The 23,044-nt window shown below is 32.6% G+C and overlaps 1 protein-coding gene across 2 annotated transcripts in view; it reads right to left on the bottom strand.

Moving 5' to 3' along the window:
* The window catches only part of LOC105337581 (putative leucine-rich repeat-containing protein DDB_G0290503), an 85,885-nt gene that overhangs the window by 15,419 nt on the left and 47,422 nt on the right, over positions 1 to 23,044 (bottom strand). For both annotated transcript variants that reach the window (XM_066075874.1, XM_066075875.1), the window contains 9 exons: positions 17,154 to 17,288; positions 14,979 to 15,119; positions 14,436 to 14,558; positions 13,051 to 13,191; positions 12,582 to 12,716; positions 11,851 to 11,991; positions 11,356 to 11,490; positions 8,308 to 8,448; positions 4,657 to 4,791 (listed from right to left, as the gene is read on the bottom strand). In XM_066075874.1, coding sequence (XP_065931946.1) covers positions 4,657 to 4,791; positions 8,308 to 8,448; positions 11,356 to 11,490; positions 11,851 to 11,991; positions 12,582 to 12,716; positions 13,051 to 13,191; positions 14,436 to 14,558; positions 14,979 to 15,119; positions 17,154 to 17,288 — 1,227 coding nt within the window. The remainder of the gene's footprint in view (positions 1 to 4,656; positions 4,792 to 8,307; positions 8,449 to 11,355; positions 11,491 to 11,850; positions 11,992 to 12,581; positions 12,717 to 13,050; positions 13,192 to 14,435; positions 14,559 to 14,978; positions 15,120 to 17,153; positions 17,289 to 23,044) is intronic.

Raw genomic sequence — 23,044 nt, 5'->3', positions numbered from 1 at the left:
ACTCTATAAATGCCTATGTAAAATTCGACCCATTCCCTATTTTGGCCCCATCCTACCCCCAGAGGTCATGATTTTCACAACTTTGAACCAAAAATACCTGAGGATGCTTCCATACAAGTTTCAGCTTTACTGGCTTATTATTTTTTTAAAAGAAGATTTCTAAAGATTTACTCTATACAGATTCCTATGTAAAATTTCGACCCCCTGGGAATCAAGATTTTCACAACTTTGAATCTACCTGAGGGTGCTTCCACATACGACAGCATTTCTGACTTATTAGTTTCTGAGAAGGATATTTTTAAAGAATTACTATGTAAAAATTCGACTCCAATTGTGACCCTACTCTACTCCCATGTTTCATATATTTCACAACTTTGATTACCAACTCTGATTGAACTACATTACCAGCTGAACCTCATCCATCATTCAAAACTTATGGCTCATATTCAGCATTCAAGCCTTTCAAGAGTATCAGTATCATTAGACACACCATCTATGCAAGTTTGGTAAAGTTAGGACCAGTTATAACTAAGATATAATCATCAGAGGGCACCTGCTCCAAAAATTTAACCAGCTTCAAAAACCTTAACCTCATTCATCATCCAAAACATATGGCTCAGATTCAGCATTTAATCCTGTCAAGTGCATAAGTATCATAAGTCGCATCATCCATGCAAGTTTGGTGAAGTTAGGACCTGTAATTACTAAGATATAATCATCAGAGGGCACCTGCTCCAAAAACCTTAACCTCATTCAGCATCCAAAACCTATCGCTCGGATTCAGCATTCAAGCCTGTCAAGTGCATTAGTATTATAAGATGCACCATCCATGCAAGTTTGGTGATGTTAGGACCAGTGGTAACTTAGAATTCAAAGAGCACCTGCACCAACCTGCTCCACAAATTTTAACTTCTTTCAGCATCATAAATTCATGACCTAGATTCAGCATCCAAATCTTTCAAGTTCATAAGTAGGTCCAGATGCATTATCCATGCAAGTCTGGTGAAGATTGAACAAGTAATAACTTAGATACATGACCTTAACCAGATCCGGACGCCGACGGTATATGATAAGCTCTCCCCGACTTTATATCGGTGAGCTAATGAAAATAAAAGGCTCATGGGCCACATCGCTCACCTGAACATTAGTGTGACCTGTTTCAAAATGTTTGAAAATAAAACTCTTAAAAGGCACTGATACATTACAAGACTTATCAATGCATGAAACAATACATAAAGGGAGGAATACTTTTTTAGACATCATATCCTAGGATCTAAGATGCATCAACTGACCAATATTATTATCCTATGCCTCAAGGTACTAAATATAACAATATTGTAAAATGAATTATACAAAATAATACAAAGTAAAAGAAGGTCAACGTGACCATAATATGAAGATATGAAAATATGATACCGCTTACAAAGTAAAAAGAATAACAAAACATAGCAATGTTTTTTTTAGAAAAGAGATCTTCATACATTTTCACTACATATTTCTGTCAAAATTTGAACCCTTCCTTGGACCCCAAAAATCAACATTTTTACAATTTAGAATCTACACTATCTTAAGATGCTTGCATAGAAATTTCATAAAGTGTAGCATTGTATTTCTCGAGATGAAAATTTTGAGACATTTCCCCTAAACCTTCCATAATTAAACTTGGAATCCCCACTGGAGCCCAAATATATGACCGGGCGCTAATATTTCAACAATTTGGAATCTACACTTCTCAGTTCTGTTGAATGTTTTAAATTCGTGGGGTCAATTTTCATGGATATCTTAAATTTTACAGTTCGTGGGGACATAATTTCATGTATTATCTTATACACTATCGATCAGACCCAACCTAACAGAAAGTGAACCCAAACTAAACCTTGGGTTTACTTTCTGGGTTTACTTAAGGTTTACTTTGGGTTTACTAGAGTGGACCCAGAGTAAACATAAAGTTAACCCAGATTGGACACAGAGAGTAAACCCGGTCAGAAGTATACCCCTGAAAGCAGACGCTAACTGTGTATTAGGAATATACAAGAGGTAGGAATTACAGGCAGTGGGATGGTAAGATAGAAGACAGGTCTGCTTTACACTTCAATGCATAAATTTGACCTAAATAGCAATTTCAAAGTAAACCCAAAGTAATCCCCGAGTAAACCCAAAGTAAACCCAGGGTTTAGTTTGGGTTTACTCTGGTGTTAGGCTTGGTCTGATCGGTACTGTATATATATATATATATATATATATATATATATATATATATATATATATATATATATATATATATATATATATATATATATATATATATATATTAAACTGTAGAACTGTAGTTCTTGAGAAGATTTAAAAAAATCCCATATATTTTATTATCTTGAACTTTGAACTTTTCCTCGGGCCCAAGTATAGGTCTGGGGTCACAATTTCTACAATTTAGAATCTTCACAATTTGAGGGCTCATGTATGATAAACCAACAAGTTGTAGCATAGTAGTTCTTGCGAGGAAGATTTTAAAAATTTTTCATACATATTTTTAGGTTAAGCTTTGAAGCCTTCCTGGGCCCAAGAATTTGCCCAGTAGTCAAAGTTTTACAATTAAAAATCTACACAACCTAAAGATGCTTGCATAGTAAAATCTCAAACTTGTCTCTTTGTAGTTCTTAAGACGAAGATTTAAGAAAAATATCTGATATAATTCAATGTTAAACTTTGAATTATTTCTAGGGTCTCAGTATTGGTTCGGGGTAACGGTTCCAAAAGTTTGAAATCTACACTATTTGAGGATGTTTGTATCATAATCTCACAAATTTTAGGAATTAAGATCTTGAGAAGAAGATTTTTAACCATTTCCGTATATATTACTATGTTAAACTTTGAACCCCTCTTTGGGCCCCCGTTTTCGTCTGGAGGTCTTGATTTTATCAATTAAGAGTCTACGTATATAAGTATGCTTGCATTGTATTCTCACAAAGAGTAGCATTTTAGTTCTTGAGAAGAAATTTTTAAACATATACCCCATATCTTTATGATAGAGTTTGAACCCATCTTTAGGCCCCAGTGTTCGTCCTTGGATTACGGTTTTGAAATTTAGAATGTGTACTATCTGTGGGAGCCTGTATGGTAATCTCATTAATTGAGGCATTGTAGTTCTTCAAAAGAAGATTTTTAAAAAGTTTCCTTGTATATTTTTATGTTAGAACTTTGAACCCCTCTTGGGGCCACAGTATAAGTCCGGGTGTCATAATTTTGTTAATTAAGAATCTACACTATCTGAAAAGATAGATATCTTACAAATTGAAGCATTGTAGTTATCGAGAAGACTATTTTAAAAATATGTTCCTTTATAATCACTATGTTAAACTTTAAACCCTTCCTGGGGCTCCAGTATATGACAGGGTCGACGGTTTAAAAAAAAAATTCATACACCCTATTTTCACTGTTTCTTGATCTTCCCTTTGAAAAGAATTTGACCCTTTGACCGGACGGACAGACGAACGACGGATAACAGGTAATCAGAATGCTCACTTAAACCTACGGTTAAGGTGAACTAAAAAGATTTACACACAAAAGTATTTTCCGGATACTCAAATATGACAGTGTTCTAATTAATAAGCAACCCTCAATCGCCTATTTACGGTTTATCATTAAAATACATCAAATGTCACATAATATAATCAACTGAGCAAGTTTTGGTAAAATAAAACAAATAATTTCTCTTTAAATCAGTATCAATGTTCACTAAGCGATTTTACAATCTGTAAGACACTGTCTTGCTTCAGACTACTAAAAAATCTTACCAAATCCTATCATCTGGATGATAATGATCAGACTCAAATTCTGAAGTTCTTAATTCTATACTGATTTTATATTAGTTGCATTAACCATACATATTTGGATAGAAAAAAAATCCGTTATAGCATAGATTTGTGACTTGCTCGAAAGAATTCAACCTAATCTAAAACTTTAAACCTATTACAGAAGATTGTATATTGCTTAAAATGCCTAAATTTAGCATTCAGTCCTGTCATGTCTATTAATGTCACTGGAAATATTATAATTCAGGTTTTGAATATAGGATCAGTAAAACAAACTAATATAATGTGACTGAGTCAATGCTTTTAAAGGAATGCTGTTTTATAGACTTGCACCTTCGCAACAATCATTTAACAGTTAATAATCCTACCGGATTTTTTTTAAAAATTCTATGACTATCTGTCTTTCATTTTTATTTAAGTAATCAAAAAATATATTGAGGTCTCAATGCAAACGATATCATCATTTGTAAAAGTTATTTTTTGCACAAATGTAGGTCAATAAAAGCTCCAAATTAGATTTTCTTTAAATAATATTGATTCTAATATACTTTGCAACAGTACTTATCATTATTTTAAAAAAAGACACACACATAATATAATTGCAATGATGTAACAATCATGTAGTATGTAATGCGCCAATAAAACCAAAACAAAAAGGACAGTTGTGAAAACATATTTTGAATGGTTACCAAATAAAATCTGAAGTTCCAATGTAATTCATTGATATTACATTTCAAAAAGTGAAGTTTTTTATTTTATCAAATCAGAGAGAGAGAGAGAGAGAGAGAGAGAGAGAGAGAGAGAGAGAGAGAGAGAGAGATTTATTGTTTTTCAGAAGAATTACCTTGCAAGATCCTTGTTTAAAGATTTATTTTCATTGTCTTTCTCTTCCAAAAGGTTCAATAGTTTGCTGATCTGCTGGTCTAAATCAGTTTTACATTTTCGAAGGTCTGAACATTTGTTTAAAAGGTCTTCATTCCTTCGAAAGGGATAAAATGTAACTGTATTGGTTTTATTATATAAATCATATATTGTAAAAAAGATAAGTTGTAGTAAAATATGTTTTTTTTAAAATGTAAAACCCCTGTTTATTAGATATCCATATTTACTTGCATGAACTATTTGCAACGTGCCCGGGCCCCCACGAACATGCTCGAACATTAAAAACAATAGATTAGTATTCCCCTACCTCAAACTCTTTACTACTTCCGCTCAGTAAATCAGTATATGTGATAGAAGACGCCCTTAATTCAACCACCTACATTATAACCTTAGAACAGGAGGTGGGTCAGGATGCAGGTCAGTATGGATATTTTATAAACAGGGGTTTTACATTCTAATATTCTAATAAACCCACGGTTCATTTCAATATTCATCATACTTACCTGCATCAACTATTTGCAATAAATATAATTTGTAAGATACAAGACAAGTGTAGAGGGTAGGTTGTAAGTCAGTAACTTACAACAACCCGAATGGCTTTGCCTTAAGTTGGTAATGCTGATCCTGACAAAAAAATATCAGAAATATGAGGTGTGAAGGACACATGGGTATGTGAAGATTAGCATCTCTCAGATCTAGAGACAGTGCCCAGTCTCTTGGATCTATGGCTTACACTATAATTGATAATGTCTCAATGTCTCAACTTCAAAATCCTCCATCTTTCTTGGGATCTAGGAAGAAAGTGCTGACAAAATCCCTGACCTATTTAGTCTGACGGGACTGGTACTGTAGCATTTTTTCTAATTAGCTTTGAACCTCTTCTGATATAAAAGGTTTCTTTTTATAATTTACTTTAATTGTAGTTCTTTTTCCGCTGTCTGCCGGCAAACCATGAAATGAAGATATAATACCTCCTGGATTTTCTTAAGAGCCCATTTCTTGTTAGTAATCCTTTTCCACCTGTCTACAAAATTCACTAATCATGTCCCTAACTAGGATTCTGATGCCTTGGCAAGCTTCCTGTCTTGCATGCAAGGCTCCTCTACCAAAGGTTCTACACCAAGTACTTGGGGGCTCAAAATCCCAAACTGATTACTGTCAGACTCCTTAAAAGACGCAGCAGTCTTTTCCTGATAATTACTTCTCTTCTTGAAGCTCTAGTTTTCAGAACTCTTTCTGACTGCCTCTTAGGACCTCTGGATTCACTCGTTCACTCTCTCTAGCTTTACTTCCAGTAGACTGATGAAACTTCAGCTTCTTGGAAGCTGGATCACCATCCTTACCCTTTAAATGTTTTCATTTAGTTCTCCCAATTATTGACAAATTTTGTAATTTAGACACAGTGACCTTATTCTTGAAGCAATGTCTTGAAAATTCAAATTTCGTCTTGTCCTACAACTGTCACAAGGACTCTAGATGATACATTTGCTGTTGAATTTAACAACGGCACAAAAGCTTGTAAAGTATCGGTTTTATCATCGTCCGACTGAACTGTATCTAAATAAGAGGTGATCATAGACCCATAGAAAATATGTTTTAATAAGTCTTACACACATATTTATCTCTCAAAATTCTAAGTTACAAGCAGCACTGTTTATGTTACTTAATCTAAATCGACCTTTCCATTTGCATCCGACTCTTTACCAGACTAAAACTTGCTGTCTGCAATGCCCTCTTCGATATTAGAGTCCAGACTAAGCACTAAAAAGAACTTTGTGAAATGATCAGAATGTTCAGAAACATACGAGGCATCCTCTTGCTCTCGCTTATCAGCAACCAAGGGAACTTTCAATTCTAAACCAACTTCGTTATGAAGTTCTTACAAGAGTCTCTTCCTTCGGTAGATGCAATAGTAGCCCTGTCTCATCAAATTTCTCATTGTCCTGAGATCTAGAGTCATTCAAGGGCTGAGCATCATCCTCAACAAATTAATTGTTACTAGCATCTCCCAGATAAGACTGCAAGGGCAAACAAACCTCGTTTCTCTTTCACTTGTTTGTTTATTTGCATCTTCATTAACAGACTCACCTGGGGTCTTATAACCATAAGAAATAAATGTGGGTGAAATATTCGGTTGCGTCATGGGCCTTATTCTACTTTCAATGAAAGCATTGAAGGCTTGTTCTGACCAAGTCATAAAATTCGGTTGTTCACTCGGAGATGCGACCGGGAAAAGATACATCTGCGTTTGACCGCTTAGAGACGGCATTTGTGCAGAATTATTGGAAACAAAAGCTATCTGTGGTTCCATTGTCAGGTCGGAGGCAAGGAGGAGTCTTGTGATGCCCTCACTTGACCATTTGGAGGCGGTGTAGGCCGAGTTCTGTCTCCCTTGGAGACGACAAAGACATCAAGGTCTGAACATTACCTTCATCCGCCCCCTAGTTAGTTCTATCTCTCGTCCAAGATGACACCGGAGCTTCCACGGGCTTGGTAGTCTTTGCTAAAGCCTTGTATACCATTTTATTGTAAGACTTCCATCGCCCCGGAGTCAAAGCCTTACACATATTACAAGTAAAATCCTCAGTGCACAATCTATGCCAAAAACAATCTGGTTGATCGTCTAAAACGTTCATATCCTTCTTAGACTGTGCAAAATTCTCAAAGGTTTCCATTTACACGATCGTACATTTACATAAGCAAAGAAAAAGGGAAATCGTAATTCTATCGCCACGCTACAAACAATCCCGCCAAACATGACAGTGTCCGGACATAAAATGACATACTGAGCGGAAGTAGTGAAGAGTTCGAGGTTGGAGATGATATCTCTCTCAAGCGTGATCGTAGGGGCCCCGAGCCAATTGCAAAGAGTTGATGCTAGTATGTATGGATAAACATGTTTGTGCAAAACGTTTTCACGTGGATCATATGTTAATTAAGATTTGTCAAATACTTTGAAATTCAATTCAAAATTCAATAACTGCTGTGATTTTATTATTGTTTTAGAATCTTAACCAAAATAACACTGGAATAAATAAACTTATAAAACTAGAAATGAAAATGAATCATATATCTCTTATGAAATGGTAAATATAAAAGACGGTATTTAAGGTGGCTCACGACACCTTGAAATATTTTCTCAAATCAGCAGAAAATTACTTGATTGTGATACATTTCATAATGAATAAGAAGTATTTAAGTCAATAGGCAAAAGTGTGCAATTTTGGATGAAAAATTACTTTTTTGAAAATTGAATTCGGTAAACATGAACAAAAGCTCCAGGCGGATTCGAACTCATGGTCTGCGGTTCAGAAGCCCAATACTTTAACCACTGACCTACGACGATATACAACCCAACCGAACAATATAAACAGTTTAACAAAACACTAAAATCGCCATCTTGTGACGTAGTGTCTTAAAAAGTATAAGTCTGAATGTAGTGAGGTACCTTAAATAGCAACATAAATATTGGTTTAACGTCTTGAAAAATGGAAATCCAAAGATTTTAAGTTTTGTACGATATACAGAGATACATGTATATGGGCATGTAGGTTCAAAAATTATGAAATGATTGGTTTTTCTGTGCACAATAAGCATTGTATTCATATCTTACTCAGATAATGTCTTTGCCAAAGTTGATTTAATAGAAAAAATTTCTGCTTGAAAGTCTTGAAGATTCTCTTCTGCAGCTTTGCGTTTGGAACCTCGAATGTCTTCTATTTCTTTTGATAATAACAAAACATTCTTTTCGGATCTGCAATTCAAATTAAAAAATGATAACAAGTACGCTTAAAACTTTTACAAAATAAAACAGTTACAATTACATCAACATTTTTCAAATATCGGTTCTTTATTCTATATCTTTTCTTAACGTTAAAGTAAAGTCTTATGAAATATTGTAATAATCATATAAATTTTTATATCATGTTTTAACATAACAAAGTTAAGAACTGTGAGCTCTGTATCTTGCATTGCTTACGCTTATTACTCGACGATTGACACAAAAAAATCGTTGGTTAATATCACAAATGTTTTACTAAAGCATTGTTAATGATTATCAAAGTACTTAAGTAGTGATGGGGGTTATTTTATTGATTAATATATTGATTTTTATTTATTTTAAAAACAACAATATGTTCGCATGACAAGTAATTTCGTAGCTGTATTTGAATAATTACGCATATTTTTTTTCTAATGTAAATTATTAAGCTTTTCCTACAGCTTGAGGCGGAAAACCCCGTGCGAATCATGTTGTGTAATATTTAAAGAAAAAATTGACGCAATCAAACTAAGCAATGCATTATGTTTTAGAAATACGTCTAGAAAATGATATCCAAGTATTTTTCTAACAAATAAGTAATTATTCAAGTCTACGCCAGTGTTGGTTCAATCTTGAGATTTGATAGTCCGCTATTGATTCCAAACGCTACCGCTATAAATATATGGCGCTTTGAAAATCGATCTTTGGCTTAGGAAAACATCGACTACAAAATTATCTAAATTGTTTGTACCATTTAAAATCAATCTATTTTCAAGGTATTTATAAATACGATCCTTGAAAAACAATGCTTCTGAATATATAACATCAAATTTAGCGTATGTTTAAGAATTAAGTCATGTCAGCGGTTGTGAAATGTGCCTAGGTCCGAACACAGTACCTGCATAGCAGATTTGATTAAAATTAACTTCCAAAAAATGCAAAAATAAAATATGACCAAATCTTGACCATCTTCGTAAACTTTTGAAACATTAGTCCAAATCTATAATGGCAATCAATAAAATTGAAATTTTTATCTGATATTCTTATAGTTATAAAAATATCACTCAACCTTACGGCTATTAATATAGAAAAATCTAAATAATCAATGTTTGCCTCAGTTTACATTTACATTCAAGAATACCTTTTAAAAAACATTTTAAAATTAATCTTTACATTAAACAAGAGGCCCATGGGCCACATCGCTCACATGAGCAACAATAGGTACATGTATGGTAAAATCAGCTTAATGGAGTCATAATACAAACTATCTGGACAATGTAGTACAATACATTTAGATCCTGTAAAAATAAAAGTCCATTTTTTTTTATCCTAGATATTCTTTATAATCAAGCCCCTTTTCTAACAGGATGATTTTACAGTCATATCACATGTTGAGTTCTCAAACAATTCCTGAACAATTGCTTATATATGTAATATGAACCTACATACATTGCATTTAAGTAAAACCATATATCATAACATTTCATTTTTTATGAATAATCTCCGAGCCCCCCCCCCTTGGTGGCCCCACCCTACCCCTGGGGGTCATGTTTTTCAAAAATTTGTATCTACACTACATGAGGATGCTTTCAGACAAGTTCAGCTTTCCTTGCTGATTGGTTTCTGAAAAGAAGATTTTGAAAGATTGACTCTATATATTCTATGTAAAACTTTGACCCCCATTGTGGCCCCAACTTACCCCCGGGAACCACGATCTGAAAAAACTTTAATCTACACTATCTGAGGATGCTTCCACACAAAGTTCAGTTTTTCTGGCCAAGTGGTTTATGAGAAGATTTTTGAAAAATATCAACAAGTTTTCAATAAATCCTAATTATCTCCCCTTGAAAGACAGCATGGCCCTTCATTTTAACAAACTTGAATCCCTTTCACCAAATGATGCTTTGTGCCAAGTTTGATTGAAATTGGCCCATTGCTTCCGGAGAAAAAGTCGAAAATGTAAAAAGTTTACAGACAGACAGACGGACGGACAGACAGTGATTAGAAAAACTCACTGGAGCTTTCAGCTCAGGTGAGCTACAATTATGTAGCCCTCTCCTGATTTTTTTGTTTTGGTAGAGGGCTACAACTCCATAGGATCTCCATAATAATGCAAGTGCTGGAGAGATTCACTCCCGCAACGATTTGGCTCAAATTGTGTATAAATGACAATAACATTTGCATTTCTTACCTAAACTCAAACATTGTAGTTGTGTATGGCATAAATTAATCCAAAAATATCAAGTTAGTCCATATATCGGTTATTTCTTGAGTATGTCAACAACGCAATTTGAATTTGTTCGCCATGTTTACTGACCTTGATCAGTTTTATTTTGGGACAGCCAATGAGAATTTAGGAGCGGATTTTGAACTGAGGAATTCACCTATTTTAAACATAATATGAATGTCCCTTATATACCATTTCCCTAGATGACCTTTTAGTGATAGACGAGGTAAGATCACTTATTTACACTGACAGTCACGTTATCAAGCCCATCAAAACTCCAAGCGTAAATCCCATAAAATCACGCGAGAGCTGTAATGACTGCTGAAAAAGACGACTGGTAAACATGCTGATGTGTTTTATCTCGTTTCGATTTATATACGGTTAATTTGTTCAACCTGAATTAAAATCATTTCATCTAAAGGAATTTAGATATATAAACGATCTTTTCAGGCCGAAGTCAGCCGCATTGAAAAATACACTTTACACCATTACGGAGATCCTCTGGAATTGTAGCCCTCTCCAGTAAAGTTGGATAAAAAAATAATCAGAGAGGGCTACATTATTGCAGCTTACATTAGACTTATTTGTGTGTGAAAAATCAACTTTTGCTTCTCATTATATGTTATCTTTAAAACTATCTTTAAATCTAAACAATTATTTTTTAAACAATTTACTTTGTTAAATCTTTCCTTAAACTATTGATTTCATTGTCTTTCTCTTCCACAGCGTTCGATAATTTGCTCAACTTGTGTTCTGCATCTGCACTATATTTCTTCAGGCTTTCATATTTATTCAACAGGTCTTCCATCCTTTATAATAGAAGTAAGATTACCATACTTTAAATACACATGTACAAATAATATTCGTGTAAAGATACAAACAATCGAATTCATTTTTTTTTTACTGTTGTGATGCTATTGTTTTAACACATCTTAAAAGAATTACATGTTTAATGTAAATTAGGTGAAGACTATTGTAATGTATGCAATTATGAGAATATTGATAAATTTCAAGAAAAAACAGTTTAAAAGTTTAGAACTTGAAAAAAATGTTGATAAAAGTTTTCAACTCAAGGTTTGCGAAGTTTTAGAAGATATAAAGTATATTCAAATCTCAGCTGCTTCTAATTTATTGCACTTTAAATTATTAGCCTAATAATATTATCTTACTCAGTAATTTTCTTCGCTAAGGCCGATTCTAATGAAGCATTTTCTTTTTGAAGGACTCGAAGTTTATCATCACTTATTTGGGATTTAAAATATTGAATATCCTTAATTTCTTTTGTTAAGGTCAAAACCTCTTCTTTGGCCCTACAAAAAGAAAACAATAGATAGATAGATAGATATATAACAAAAATAAAACAGAAAAATGATGAAAATGTTACAGTTATCAAACATTACTGAGATCTAGGAGGCGGTCTATCACATATATGCATTACCATCATTAAATTACAAATATGTCACATTATATATCATTATTTCATTAGTCAATCTAGTTATCTCTTTATTAGTCGTTAATTAGTTCACTATCTTACAATCTATAAGACATCTAAAAAATATTTTGAAAAATAAATCCTCAAATGAATGTAACATGGTGTAACGTGTTATGTATTACCTAGGCTTAAACGACAGACGCGAAAGCACCTGATTTTTTTTTTAATAACAACGTATCTAAATCTGAAGTGCCAACTGAATTCATAATTAAGTTGATGTTGATTTGGTAACCATTAATAATAATTTTCACTCACAACAGATTTAACCACACTATATGAAATAAGATTTCCCACATAACAAAAACAACCTAAGGAATTTAGACTTATGTGTCATTCAATAATTATTTCATTACCAAAATCTACAATTTTACAAAACCAGATAGATAAAATTATTCTTTATATAATTACCTTGCAAGATCCTTGTTTAAAGATTTAATTTCATTTTCTTTCTCTACCACGGCGTTCGATTGTTTGCTGAGCTTGTGTTCTGTATCTGTTCTATATTTTTTAAGGTTTGTACATTTGTTTGAAAGGTCTTCAATCCTTTGGGAAATATATAAAAGATTTAACTAGACAATTTATTCAAAAATAACCTTTTGTGATGCATTTAATGTTTTATTGTCCAAAATATAATACTGAATAGGTAGATAAAACACTCTTGCAATTCTAAACAAAAATTGTACAGCGTTTTATCTGAAACATTTTAAGATATTAAGGGAGAAAAAGGAAGCATTTATATATACATATATACAGTACAACCTTTTTGAAAATAAAAATCTTTAATTAAAGTGTGTCCTATTTTCAAAAATAATGGTCATGTCATACTCTAAAATCATTTATTGAACAGTACAGTACACGTAAGATACTCATATCGTACTTAGTTGACGCTTTTGATAACGCTGATTTCAAAGAATCATTTTCTGCTTGAAAGCCTTGTAGTTTTTCATCAGCAGTCTGTCGTTTAGACACTTTAATATCTTTAATTTCTTTCGATAATTCGGAAACTTTTTCTTCAGATCTGCAATAAAATCCGTAAAAATACTTGAAAGCATGTATTATATTAATGTTCGTGGGAAAAGGCAATGATAGCAAGGAATGTCCTCAATTAAGATGCAGTTGCTTTTTATAAACAACACTCGTCCAAATCTTTGTATATTCTAGTTAGCAACTCTACAATATAATGCTACGATATATTATTGAATAATTCCACCGGGACGACATGATCACTTGTGAACTTCAACGAAACATAGCTGGATATAACATATGTTATTATGTTGCTTTATCTTGTAATGAACAAGGAGACTCAGTAAACTGACCATAACTACATGTAAATCCTTAGCAGTAGTACATTTAGATCTTATACTTCCATCGCTGAACACATCTTGAATGTACTTAAATACTCTTTTCAATTATTTATTTTTCTCTTTCAAATGAAACAATGTGAGTAACCAGTAAAGTCTGCATTTTCTGTTTTGAAAAATTATGCTTGTATCATTTCATTTGAAACTGTTTATGGTGAGAAGATCGTGTACGTGTAAATGATTAAAAATTGCATATTATCAATAAATTTGATCGTCGACTAATCAATTATTAATAATTAATCATGTTCTCCACAGTCAGCGGGGTCATCGATCGCAAAAATGGAGGGAACATGTCTTGGAATCATGAAGCAATTTTAGACTTGTGTCGAAATTTCAGTCGGTCATAAAATGACTATTAAACATAAAAACACAATAATCATTATGATGTAGAATTTACAACGTAATATCAGAACACTTTTAATGGCATTTCAATTCTGTCAGTTTTTTGTTTTCAATCAAAAGACATTAATACAGTGTACAATTTTCGACGTAAGTCTAAGGTTGCTTCAGGATTCTGGGGCCTGGTGTAGAGAAACAATTGGTCCATCGAACAACAAATAGGGTGAATACTAGAGTTTTAAAAAATCAGCCTAGAAAACATACTTTTTATAGTGCAAAGTATTTAATTTACGTTAAATTATGTACAAGGGAAAGAAATCCAATTCCTATTAAAATAAATGTAATGTTACTCGACGATTTTATAACTTAATATTACTCATATGTCGCAATTCAAAACAAAATTGAAGGTTAAATTATTTCGAGATGGTTACTTGTTAACAGTATTTTCCATAGTTATTGGCATGCATATTATTTTTTTGCAGCCCATTACTAATAAATTAATATCAGAAAATTGTAAGAAAGTTATTAAACGAGTAATACATGTGTAATACACGCAAGCTACCTAGCTAGATCTTTTCGTAAAGTTTCCTTCTCCTCTTCTGCTTTCGATAATTCATTGATCTTGTGTTCTGCATCCGTTCTGTATTTCGATAAGTCTGTGCATTTGATAGATAGGTCTTCTATCCTTTGAGAGTGAAACATGAATATAGAACCAATATCCATTTTTAAATAATGAAATGATCAATCATCTAATATACATGTATAAGAGATTCATTTATTCAAGACAGATCAGATTACCGACAAATGTGTAAAATATATACAAAACTACAATGAAAATACATGTTAAATATATTTTATTGCATTATATATTACAATGGGATTGGACCAAAATATAAAAACTTAATTCGCCCTCTCCTCGGAACAAATATGAAGATCATTAACATTATGTAAGGAAATGTACTGTTTGTCAGAAAGAAAGGTGTGAATAACACTAAAATGGTCATTTTTAATAAGTTTGAAATTATAGACTATTGCTCAAATTATGTTAAATATCTCTGAACAATATGTTTAACTTCATATATAATGTATTGTAAACATATCTTACGTAGTAGTCGCCTTTGTTAGGGCCAACTTTAAAGTAATATTTTCCGTTTGAAAGCCTTGTAGTTTTTCATCATCAGCTTGGCGCTCAAATTTTCTCATGTTTTCTAATTGTTCTGATAAGATGGATACATTTTCCTCAGACCTGTAATAAAAAGTTATAAATACATAGTGAAAGATGCGTTAACTTATCTATAGCAAAAGTAAGGATTTTATAAACATTGTGCCTTCGACTATGCCGATTTTTTTTCACATGATCTTTAACTTGAATAAAAGAAGGCAAAGAAATATAGACTATATTTACGAAATATTGAACAGTAACAAGATTAAATACACTTGATCAACAAGATATCTGTGAGCCAATGCTCACTAGTGATACCCCCGCTCTGATGTGAATATGCAAAATAAGCAAAGTCGACATTTAACAGAAAGCTGGCATCCGATTGGTACAGAAATATATCCAACAATATGGCATGCCTAAACAAATAGTGTGTTAAAATTTCAAGCATCTGCGAAAAATAGCTGCTGAGAAATCTTTGACGAAAATTTGTTTGAAAATTTTGGCTAAAAATAAACAAAGTCGTCATTTAACAGGAAGTTGACACCCGATTGGTACAGAAATATATCCCACGATATGGCATGCCTATACAAATACTGTGTAAAAATTTCAAGCATCTGCGATATATAGTTGCTGAGAAATCTTTGACGAAAATTTGTTTGAAAATTTTGGTTAAAAAATAAGCAATGTCGTCATTTAACAGGAAGTTGACGTCCGATTGATACAAAAATATATCCCACAATATGGCATGCCTAAACAAATAGTGTGTTAAAATTTCAAGCATCTGCGATAAATAGCTGCTGAGAATTCTTTGACGGAAATTTGAAAATTTTGGCAAAAAATAAACGAAGTCGTCATTTAACAGGAAGTTGACGTTTGATTGGTACAAAAATACATCCCACGATATAGCATGCCTATACAAATACTGAGTAAAAATTTCAAGCATCTGCGATCAACAGTTGCTGAGAAATCTTTGACGAAAATTTGTTTGAAAATTTTGGTTTAAAAAATAAGCAAAGTCGTCATTTAACAGGAAGTTGACGTCCGATTGGTACAAAAATATATCCCACGATATGGCATGCCTTAACAAACACTGTGTTAAAATTTCAAGCATCTGCGATAAATAGTTGCTGAGATAAATGCGACAGAAATTTTTGTTACGGACGGACAGACAGACGGACAGACAGACAGACGGACGGACGGACGGACGGACAGACAGACACACAAGGGTAAAACAGTATACCCCCTCTCCTTCGGAGCGGGGGTATAATTACAGACACCAGAACAATGCCAGCTTTAACATAGGTAATTAAAGTACTGAAGTACTGACGGGAGTTGATTTTATCGATTTTCATTTATTTTAAAATCAACTTATCTTGCGCGGCAATTAGTTTCTAGTCTGTATCTAAATTACGCACTTTTTTATAATATGAATTTTAAATAGACTTTTTAGAGAAGAATTTAGAGAAACCCCAAATAAATCATGTTGTGTAATATTTAATGATAGAATTTAAACTACATTGTATGTATTAGTAATCGAAACAATTCTAAAAATTGTATGGATCCAAGCACTATTGATATTGAACTCCAGTCTCTTTCAACCAGACCGTTAATCTCCGAGAGAAGCAAGAGAGCCTCTCTGTTTGTCGGAGATTTAAGGAGAGAGCCAAGCGTTTGGCTGAACGAGACTATATTAAACTCTGGCGTAGGAATACATGAGACTACAAAAATACCTAAATTGTTCGTATTATATAAAACCTGACTATTTTCAAAGTGTTTATAGATAAGTTTCCTTGAAAAATATTTAAGAACTAAGACTTGTCAGCGGTGAGGATTTGTGCTTAGGTCCAAACACTGTTGCACTTTCGGTTTGCCAGAGTAATTGCATAGGAGAGTTGATTAAAATCAACTCCCAAAAAGTCATTGTTAAGTCCTACCGCTCTGAAAACAATAAGGTTTCCAATATATGTACCTTCAAAGTGTTTGAAAATTGTCTATTATTATTTTCTTAAATACATTCATTTGGTATTCATCATGTTTAGATATAATTATCGTTACTAAAATTAAAGAAGATGAATTTTGATGCAAACGCTTTTAATGTTTACGTTTCCTAGCTCTTACCTTTCAAATCTAGTTAGTAGAGACTTTAGTTCTCGTTCTTTGTCAAGAACATTTTTGGTTAAGTTTTTGATCTGCTTATCTGCATTTTCTTTCTCTGTTTTTAAATTCAAAAACTGTTTTGAGAGCTCTTTGTACCTGAAAAAGTTAAAAAAGGCAAATTATTAAAATGGGTAAATAAAGGATGATTGCACTAAGCGCCGGGTTTCGGGTCTTTTTCGGCCACTTCTGTTGCATTTATTTCTTAAACAATTTTTTTTTGATTGTTTGATTAAGGAGTCTTGTCAATTTCCAACAAAAATCAAAATTTTAGCTGTGATACAATAAAGTCATTCTATGTTTTTCTCCTTACAACTTTCGAAAAATAGAACATTTTCGCTTATCTGACCTTGATCGAATATAAGATTGATATTAATATGCACGAGAGCTCACATTATCAGAAAGGTACTAAAATTAAACTAGCATGAACAACAATGCCATGTACGAGGGTTGTTCGGAAATTATTGAGACAACTCGAATATTTTCTTTCCTAATTGACGAATTTTGGTAAAAATTGGCATAGACACTGAAGTTAAGCCAACAAAAAATAAAACAAAGTGATATTAAAAGAAAATCTAATATTTTGTTTACAACGATAGATAAACAAGTCGGTTGTTTGGGTACCCGGCGCAGCCATGAACTCGGAGATTTAATAACTTAAACATCTACTTTATAAGTGTCCGTAGAATTACAGTTAATGATAAAAGAAATCAAATTAAATATGTTCATTTTGCTATTCTTTGCGACTAACTTTTGATTAAGTTTCACTGATGTTTGAGTTGAAATGCGGTTAGGGTACACATATATTTACCAAACAATAGAAATCTGACAACGACTTTACATTGAATTTTGACGTCAAGGCGGCGCATTAAAAACCGTCAAACTGGTGGAAATCTCGGAAGAAGACCTTTTAAGGCCAAGCAATTGCTTAAAAAAACTATACGATGACAAGACAAGGTAGAGCTTCAGTTCATCATATTTTTTTCACTGATTGTTTAACTAGAATTAGGCCAAAGGGATTAATTATCAAGTACTTTTGACACACTAACTGTTATCAACAGTTCTAAAATATATAAAAAATAACTGCAGGAGACATTCGCAGTAATTAGACTTTCGGGAAAAATAACTCGATTTTCCCCCTGAAAATAACAAGAATGACAGAAAATGTAAATGATGACATCTTGAAATGAAAACAAAAGATGATAAATAAAGAATAATTCTTATTTCCGTTCGTGTGTAAGGTGTTTAAAACACAGGAGCAATAAGAAGCGTTAAGATGACGTTGCGAAAAGTTTGCGGTTGCGCCGGGTCATTGGACGAAGGTAGGTTGGTCAGCTCACCAGGAATGATCTATTCATGCCATGAACAAGAAACTTTTCACATTGATAGTCTCTATCCTGATTTACGTCTTGGTGAAATTTCAATGGTTTATCTTTTTTACTAAAAAAATAAGAGGAAATGTCTCAATAATTTCCGAACAACCCTCGTATAAATCAAAGTACTGAAGTATTGACGGGAGTTGATTTTATCGATTATCATTTATTTTAAAATCAACTTATTTTGCGTAGCAATTAGTTTCTAGTCTGTATTTAAATTACGCACTTTTTTATTATATGAATTTTAATTAGACTCCTCAGAAAAGAATTTAGAGAAACCCAATATGAATCATGTTGTGTAATACATGTATTTATAGATATATTTCAAACTATGCATTAGTAATCGAAACAATTGTATGGATCCAAGCACTATTGATATTGAACTCCAGTCTCGTTCAACCAGCTCAGCTGTCTCCGTTAATCTCCGACAAGCAAGAGAGTCCCTCTGTTTGTCGGAGCTTTTGGTTGAACGAGACTATATTAAACTCTGGCGTATGAATACATGAGACTACATAAATATCTAAATTGTTCGTATTATATAAAATCTTACTATTTTCAAAGTGTTTATAGATACGTTTTCTTGAAAAACAATGCTTCAGCATACATTAGATGGAATTTTTCTATTATATTCAAGAACTGAGACTTGTCAGCGGTGATGATTTGTGCTTAGGTCCAAACACTGTTTCATTTTCGGTTTGCAAGAGTGACTGCATAGGAGAGTTGATTAAAATCAACTCCCAAAAACTATGTGATCACTCTTTCACCATAGCCCTTTCTATTATATATGGTACAAGTATACTATTAACTATGGTTTCAACAATAAAACCACGCCCATATAATTACAGAAAACTTGAAATCAATGCTTGACAATTTAACGTGTTCGAAAACATGGCCTAGTTCGCACCAAACATGCTACCTTACACGTCAATTGATAAAATTTTGTATTCACAAAGTTATCTGAGGTGAGAAATCACGTGGTGAATAATAATATTCAACATGCATCAGCCCTAGGTTACAACAGAGAGAGCAAAAATAAGAAGAAGCAGTTTTTTCTCATTCAAATCATGAGCGCATGTCTGTCTATTAATCTCCCTTTGACATTGCTTGGATAATGCAAATATACAACTACAGTTAAAAGAAGAACAATAGACAAACTTGCGCTGAAGACATAAAGTCAGTATGAAGAAGGGGATCCTCATTATCGTAGGGAGATTCGAGTGTGTTTTTTTTCTCGCACTGATCCTCTAAAAGATCATATTGATTTTGATAACCATAACTAATGTTTCCTTTTTTAAAATCATGTTTGTTATAAGCACATGCAAATGAAGCCAGTTGAAATGTGTTATACATTATCATTGTAATCAATATATAAATCAAACAAGATATCTGTGAGCCAATGCTCACTAGTGATACCCCCGCTCTGATGTGAATATGCAAAAAAAGCAAAGTCGACATTAAACAGAAAGCTGGCATCCGATTGGTACAGAAATATATCCAACAATATGGCATGCCTAAACAAATAGTGTGTTAAAATTTCAAGCATCTGCGATAAACAGCTGCTGAGAAATCTTTGACGAAAATTTGTTTGAAAATTTTGGCTAAAATAAACAAAGTACTCATTTAACAGGAAGATGACGTCCGATTGGTACAAAAATATATCCCACAATATGGCATGACTTAACAAACACTGTGTAAAAATTTCAAGCATCTCCGATAAATAGCTGCTGAAAAATCTTTGACGAAAATTTGTTTGAAAATTTTGGCAAAATATAAACAAAGTCATTATATAACAGGATGTTGACGTCTGATAGATACAAAAATATATCCCACGATATGGCATGCCTAAACCAATAGTGTGTTAAAATTTCAAGCATCTGCGAAAACTAGCTGCTGAGAAATCTTTGACGAAAATTTGTTTGAAAATTTTGGCTAAAAATAAACGAAGTCGTCATTTAACAGGAAGTTGACGTTTAATTGGTACAAAAATATATCCCACGATATAGCATGCCTATACAAATACTGTGTAAAAATTTCAAGCATCTGCGATAAACAGTTGCTGAGAAATCTTTGACGAAAATTTGTTTGAAAATTTTGGTTAAAAAATAAGCAAAGTCGTCATTTAACAGGAAGTTGACGCCCGATTGGTACAAAAATATATCCCACAATATGGCATGCCTTAACAAACACTCTGTAAAAATTTCAAGCATCTGCGATAAACAGTTGCTGAGAAATCTTTGACGAAAATTTGTTTGAAAATTTTGGTTAAAAAATAAGCAAAGTCGTCATCTAACAGGAAGTTGACGTCCGATTGATACAAAAATATATCCCACAATATGGCATGCCTAAATAAATAGTGTATTAAAATTTCAAGCATCTGCGATAAATAGCTGCTGAGAATTCTTTGACGGAAATTTGTTTGAAAATTTTGGCAAAAAATAAACGAAGTCGTCATTTAACAGGACGTTGACGTTTGATTGGTACAAAAATACATCCCACGATATAGCATGCCTATACAAATACTGTGTAAAAATTTCAAGCATCTGCGATAATCAGTTGCTGAGAAATCTTTGACGAAAATTTGTTTGAAAATTTTGGTTAAAAAATAAGCAAAGTTGTCATTTAACAGGAAGTTGACGTCCGATTGGTACAAAAATATATCCCACGATATGGCATGCCTTAACAAACACTGTGTTAAAATTTCAAGCATCTGCGATAAATAGTTGCTGAGATAAATGCGACAGAAATTTTTGTTACGGACGGACAGACAGACAGACAGACAGACAGACAGACGGACGGACAGACAGACACACAAGGGTAAAACAGTATACCCCCTCTCCTTCGGAGCGGGGGTATAATTATTTTCGTTTCTGGTAAAGCCCCATGCATCAGATTAGAAGTAAATTTGCTGCATACACAAAAAAGGAAAATGCAGTTGCTAAGCGATGCAATTTATGTCATATTTGGATAATTCAAGTCTCCCGAGTTGTTCTTCATTTAAATTGTTAAACTACGTAAGCTTATGAGAAAAGAAAGAAAAAATCTAATCGAGAAACTGTTTAATAGTATCAAGTTAGCTAAGAATGCATTTGGTTCTTTTTTAAATACATGTGTATCCCATTAAGCTAAACAACGTTAAAACAATCATTTATTGTATATAAAATTATACATTATTTCGACTAAACCCTTTACACTATTTTTTCAAAGTGCAATAAAATCGACGATTTCAACGCACTTTGAAAAAAAATTTCAAAGTGCGTTGACTTGGTCCCAGAATTCACGCATTTTGAAAAAATTCTCAAAATGCATTTATTTGGTCCCAAAGTGCGAAAGTTTAAAGTGCGTTGTAACAAAAATGCAAGAAAAAAATATTTCAAAACTATGAAACAAACATTATTTCAATAATCTTAAATAACATTTCATAAACAGCTATATGTCTATAAGTAGCCTAATAAAATACAAAATAAGTTACGGATATTGGTATTTGTCTAACTATGCTGATTTATTCCGCAATGTGAACATTACAAGATATTCTTATATTTCATCCACAATGAAAAACAAGATATTCTTATATTTCATCCACAAAGAAAAACAAGATATTCTTATATTTCATCCACATAGAAAAAACAATCATGATCGCTGGGGTTTTTTTTACACTAAAGGTAAATACAATATCATACATATGATGAAATGATATTTAAACATTCATATTTACATTCTACTGTTTTCAGTTAAATTATGCTAAATGCAACAACCTAATAACTGCGTATGAATTTACATGCAATTTACACAAGTAGTTCCTAAACATTAATTTCTCTGTTATTGATTTTAAAATATATTTTATACATTTTGTTAAAACACCATGTTTTCAATCATTCAACAATGAAAATGATTTTATTGTTATTAAAAAAGCAAGAAATAGTTTTCATGGATTATATTTTTATGTTCATCGCAACATTTTATGTGATAACCTGTTTAAACTGGTTTTAGAAAACCGCTGTTTTTGCTGTTACTTATTAACTTACTCTGTGGTCTGCAATTTATACCGATTTATTTTAATAAAATACTAGATGACAACCCGCACAAGCGCAGGAATTAACTATTAACAAATGAATGACATAAAGCTATAATGTTGAATCATATTTTTTCGCATATATCGTGTCCGAATTTTTTTTTTTATTGTTTTCTTAACCTATTCTTTAGAGTTAAAATAAAAGCAAAACCCACATAGCTGAGTATTAAAAAAAGGATAAAAAAACTTAAAACTTAATTGGATGATACATACGTAAACATGGCCTTAATTAATTCTTTTAGTTGCAGCTGAGTGGAAAATAATAACAATGATTTTTTTAAACCAGTGAGTGGGTAATTAGGATGTCAAATGTCTAAATTTGTTTTTTAGGTGGAATTTCACTTAATTTTTTTATTCATGGCCAAATGTGAAGTTCAGATAAAAGACTGTTTTGAAAAAAAAAATTGGGT

The sequence above is a fragment of the Magallana gigas genome, chromosome 2, assembly GCF_963853765.1.
Source record: "Magallana gigas chromosome 2, xbMagGiga1.1, whole genome shotgun sequence".
Classification (NCBI taxonomy): Eukaryota; Metazoa; Mollusca; class Bivalvia; order Ostreida; family Ostreidae; genus Magallana; species Magallana gigas.
The sequence above is the reverse complement of the archived record's forward strand: the minus strand, read 5'-3'. Positions and strand labels throughout refer to the sequence as shown.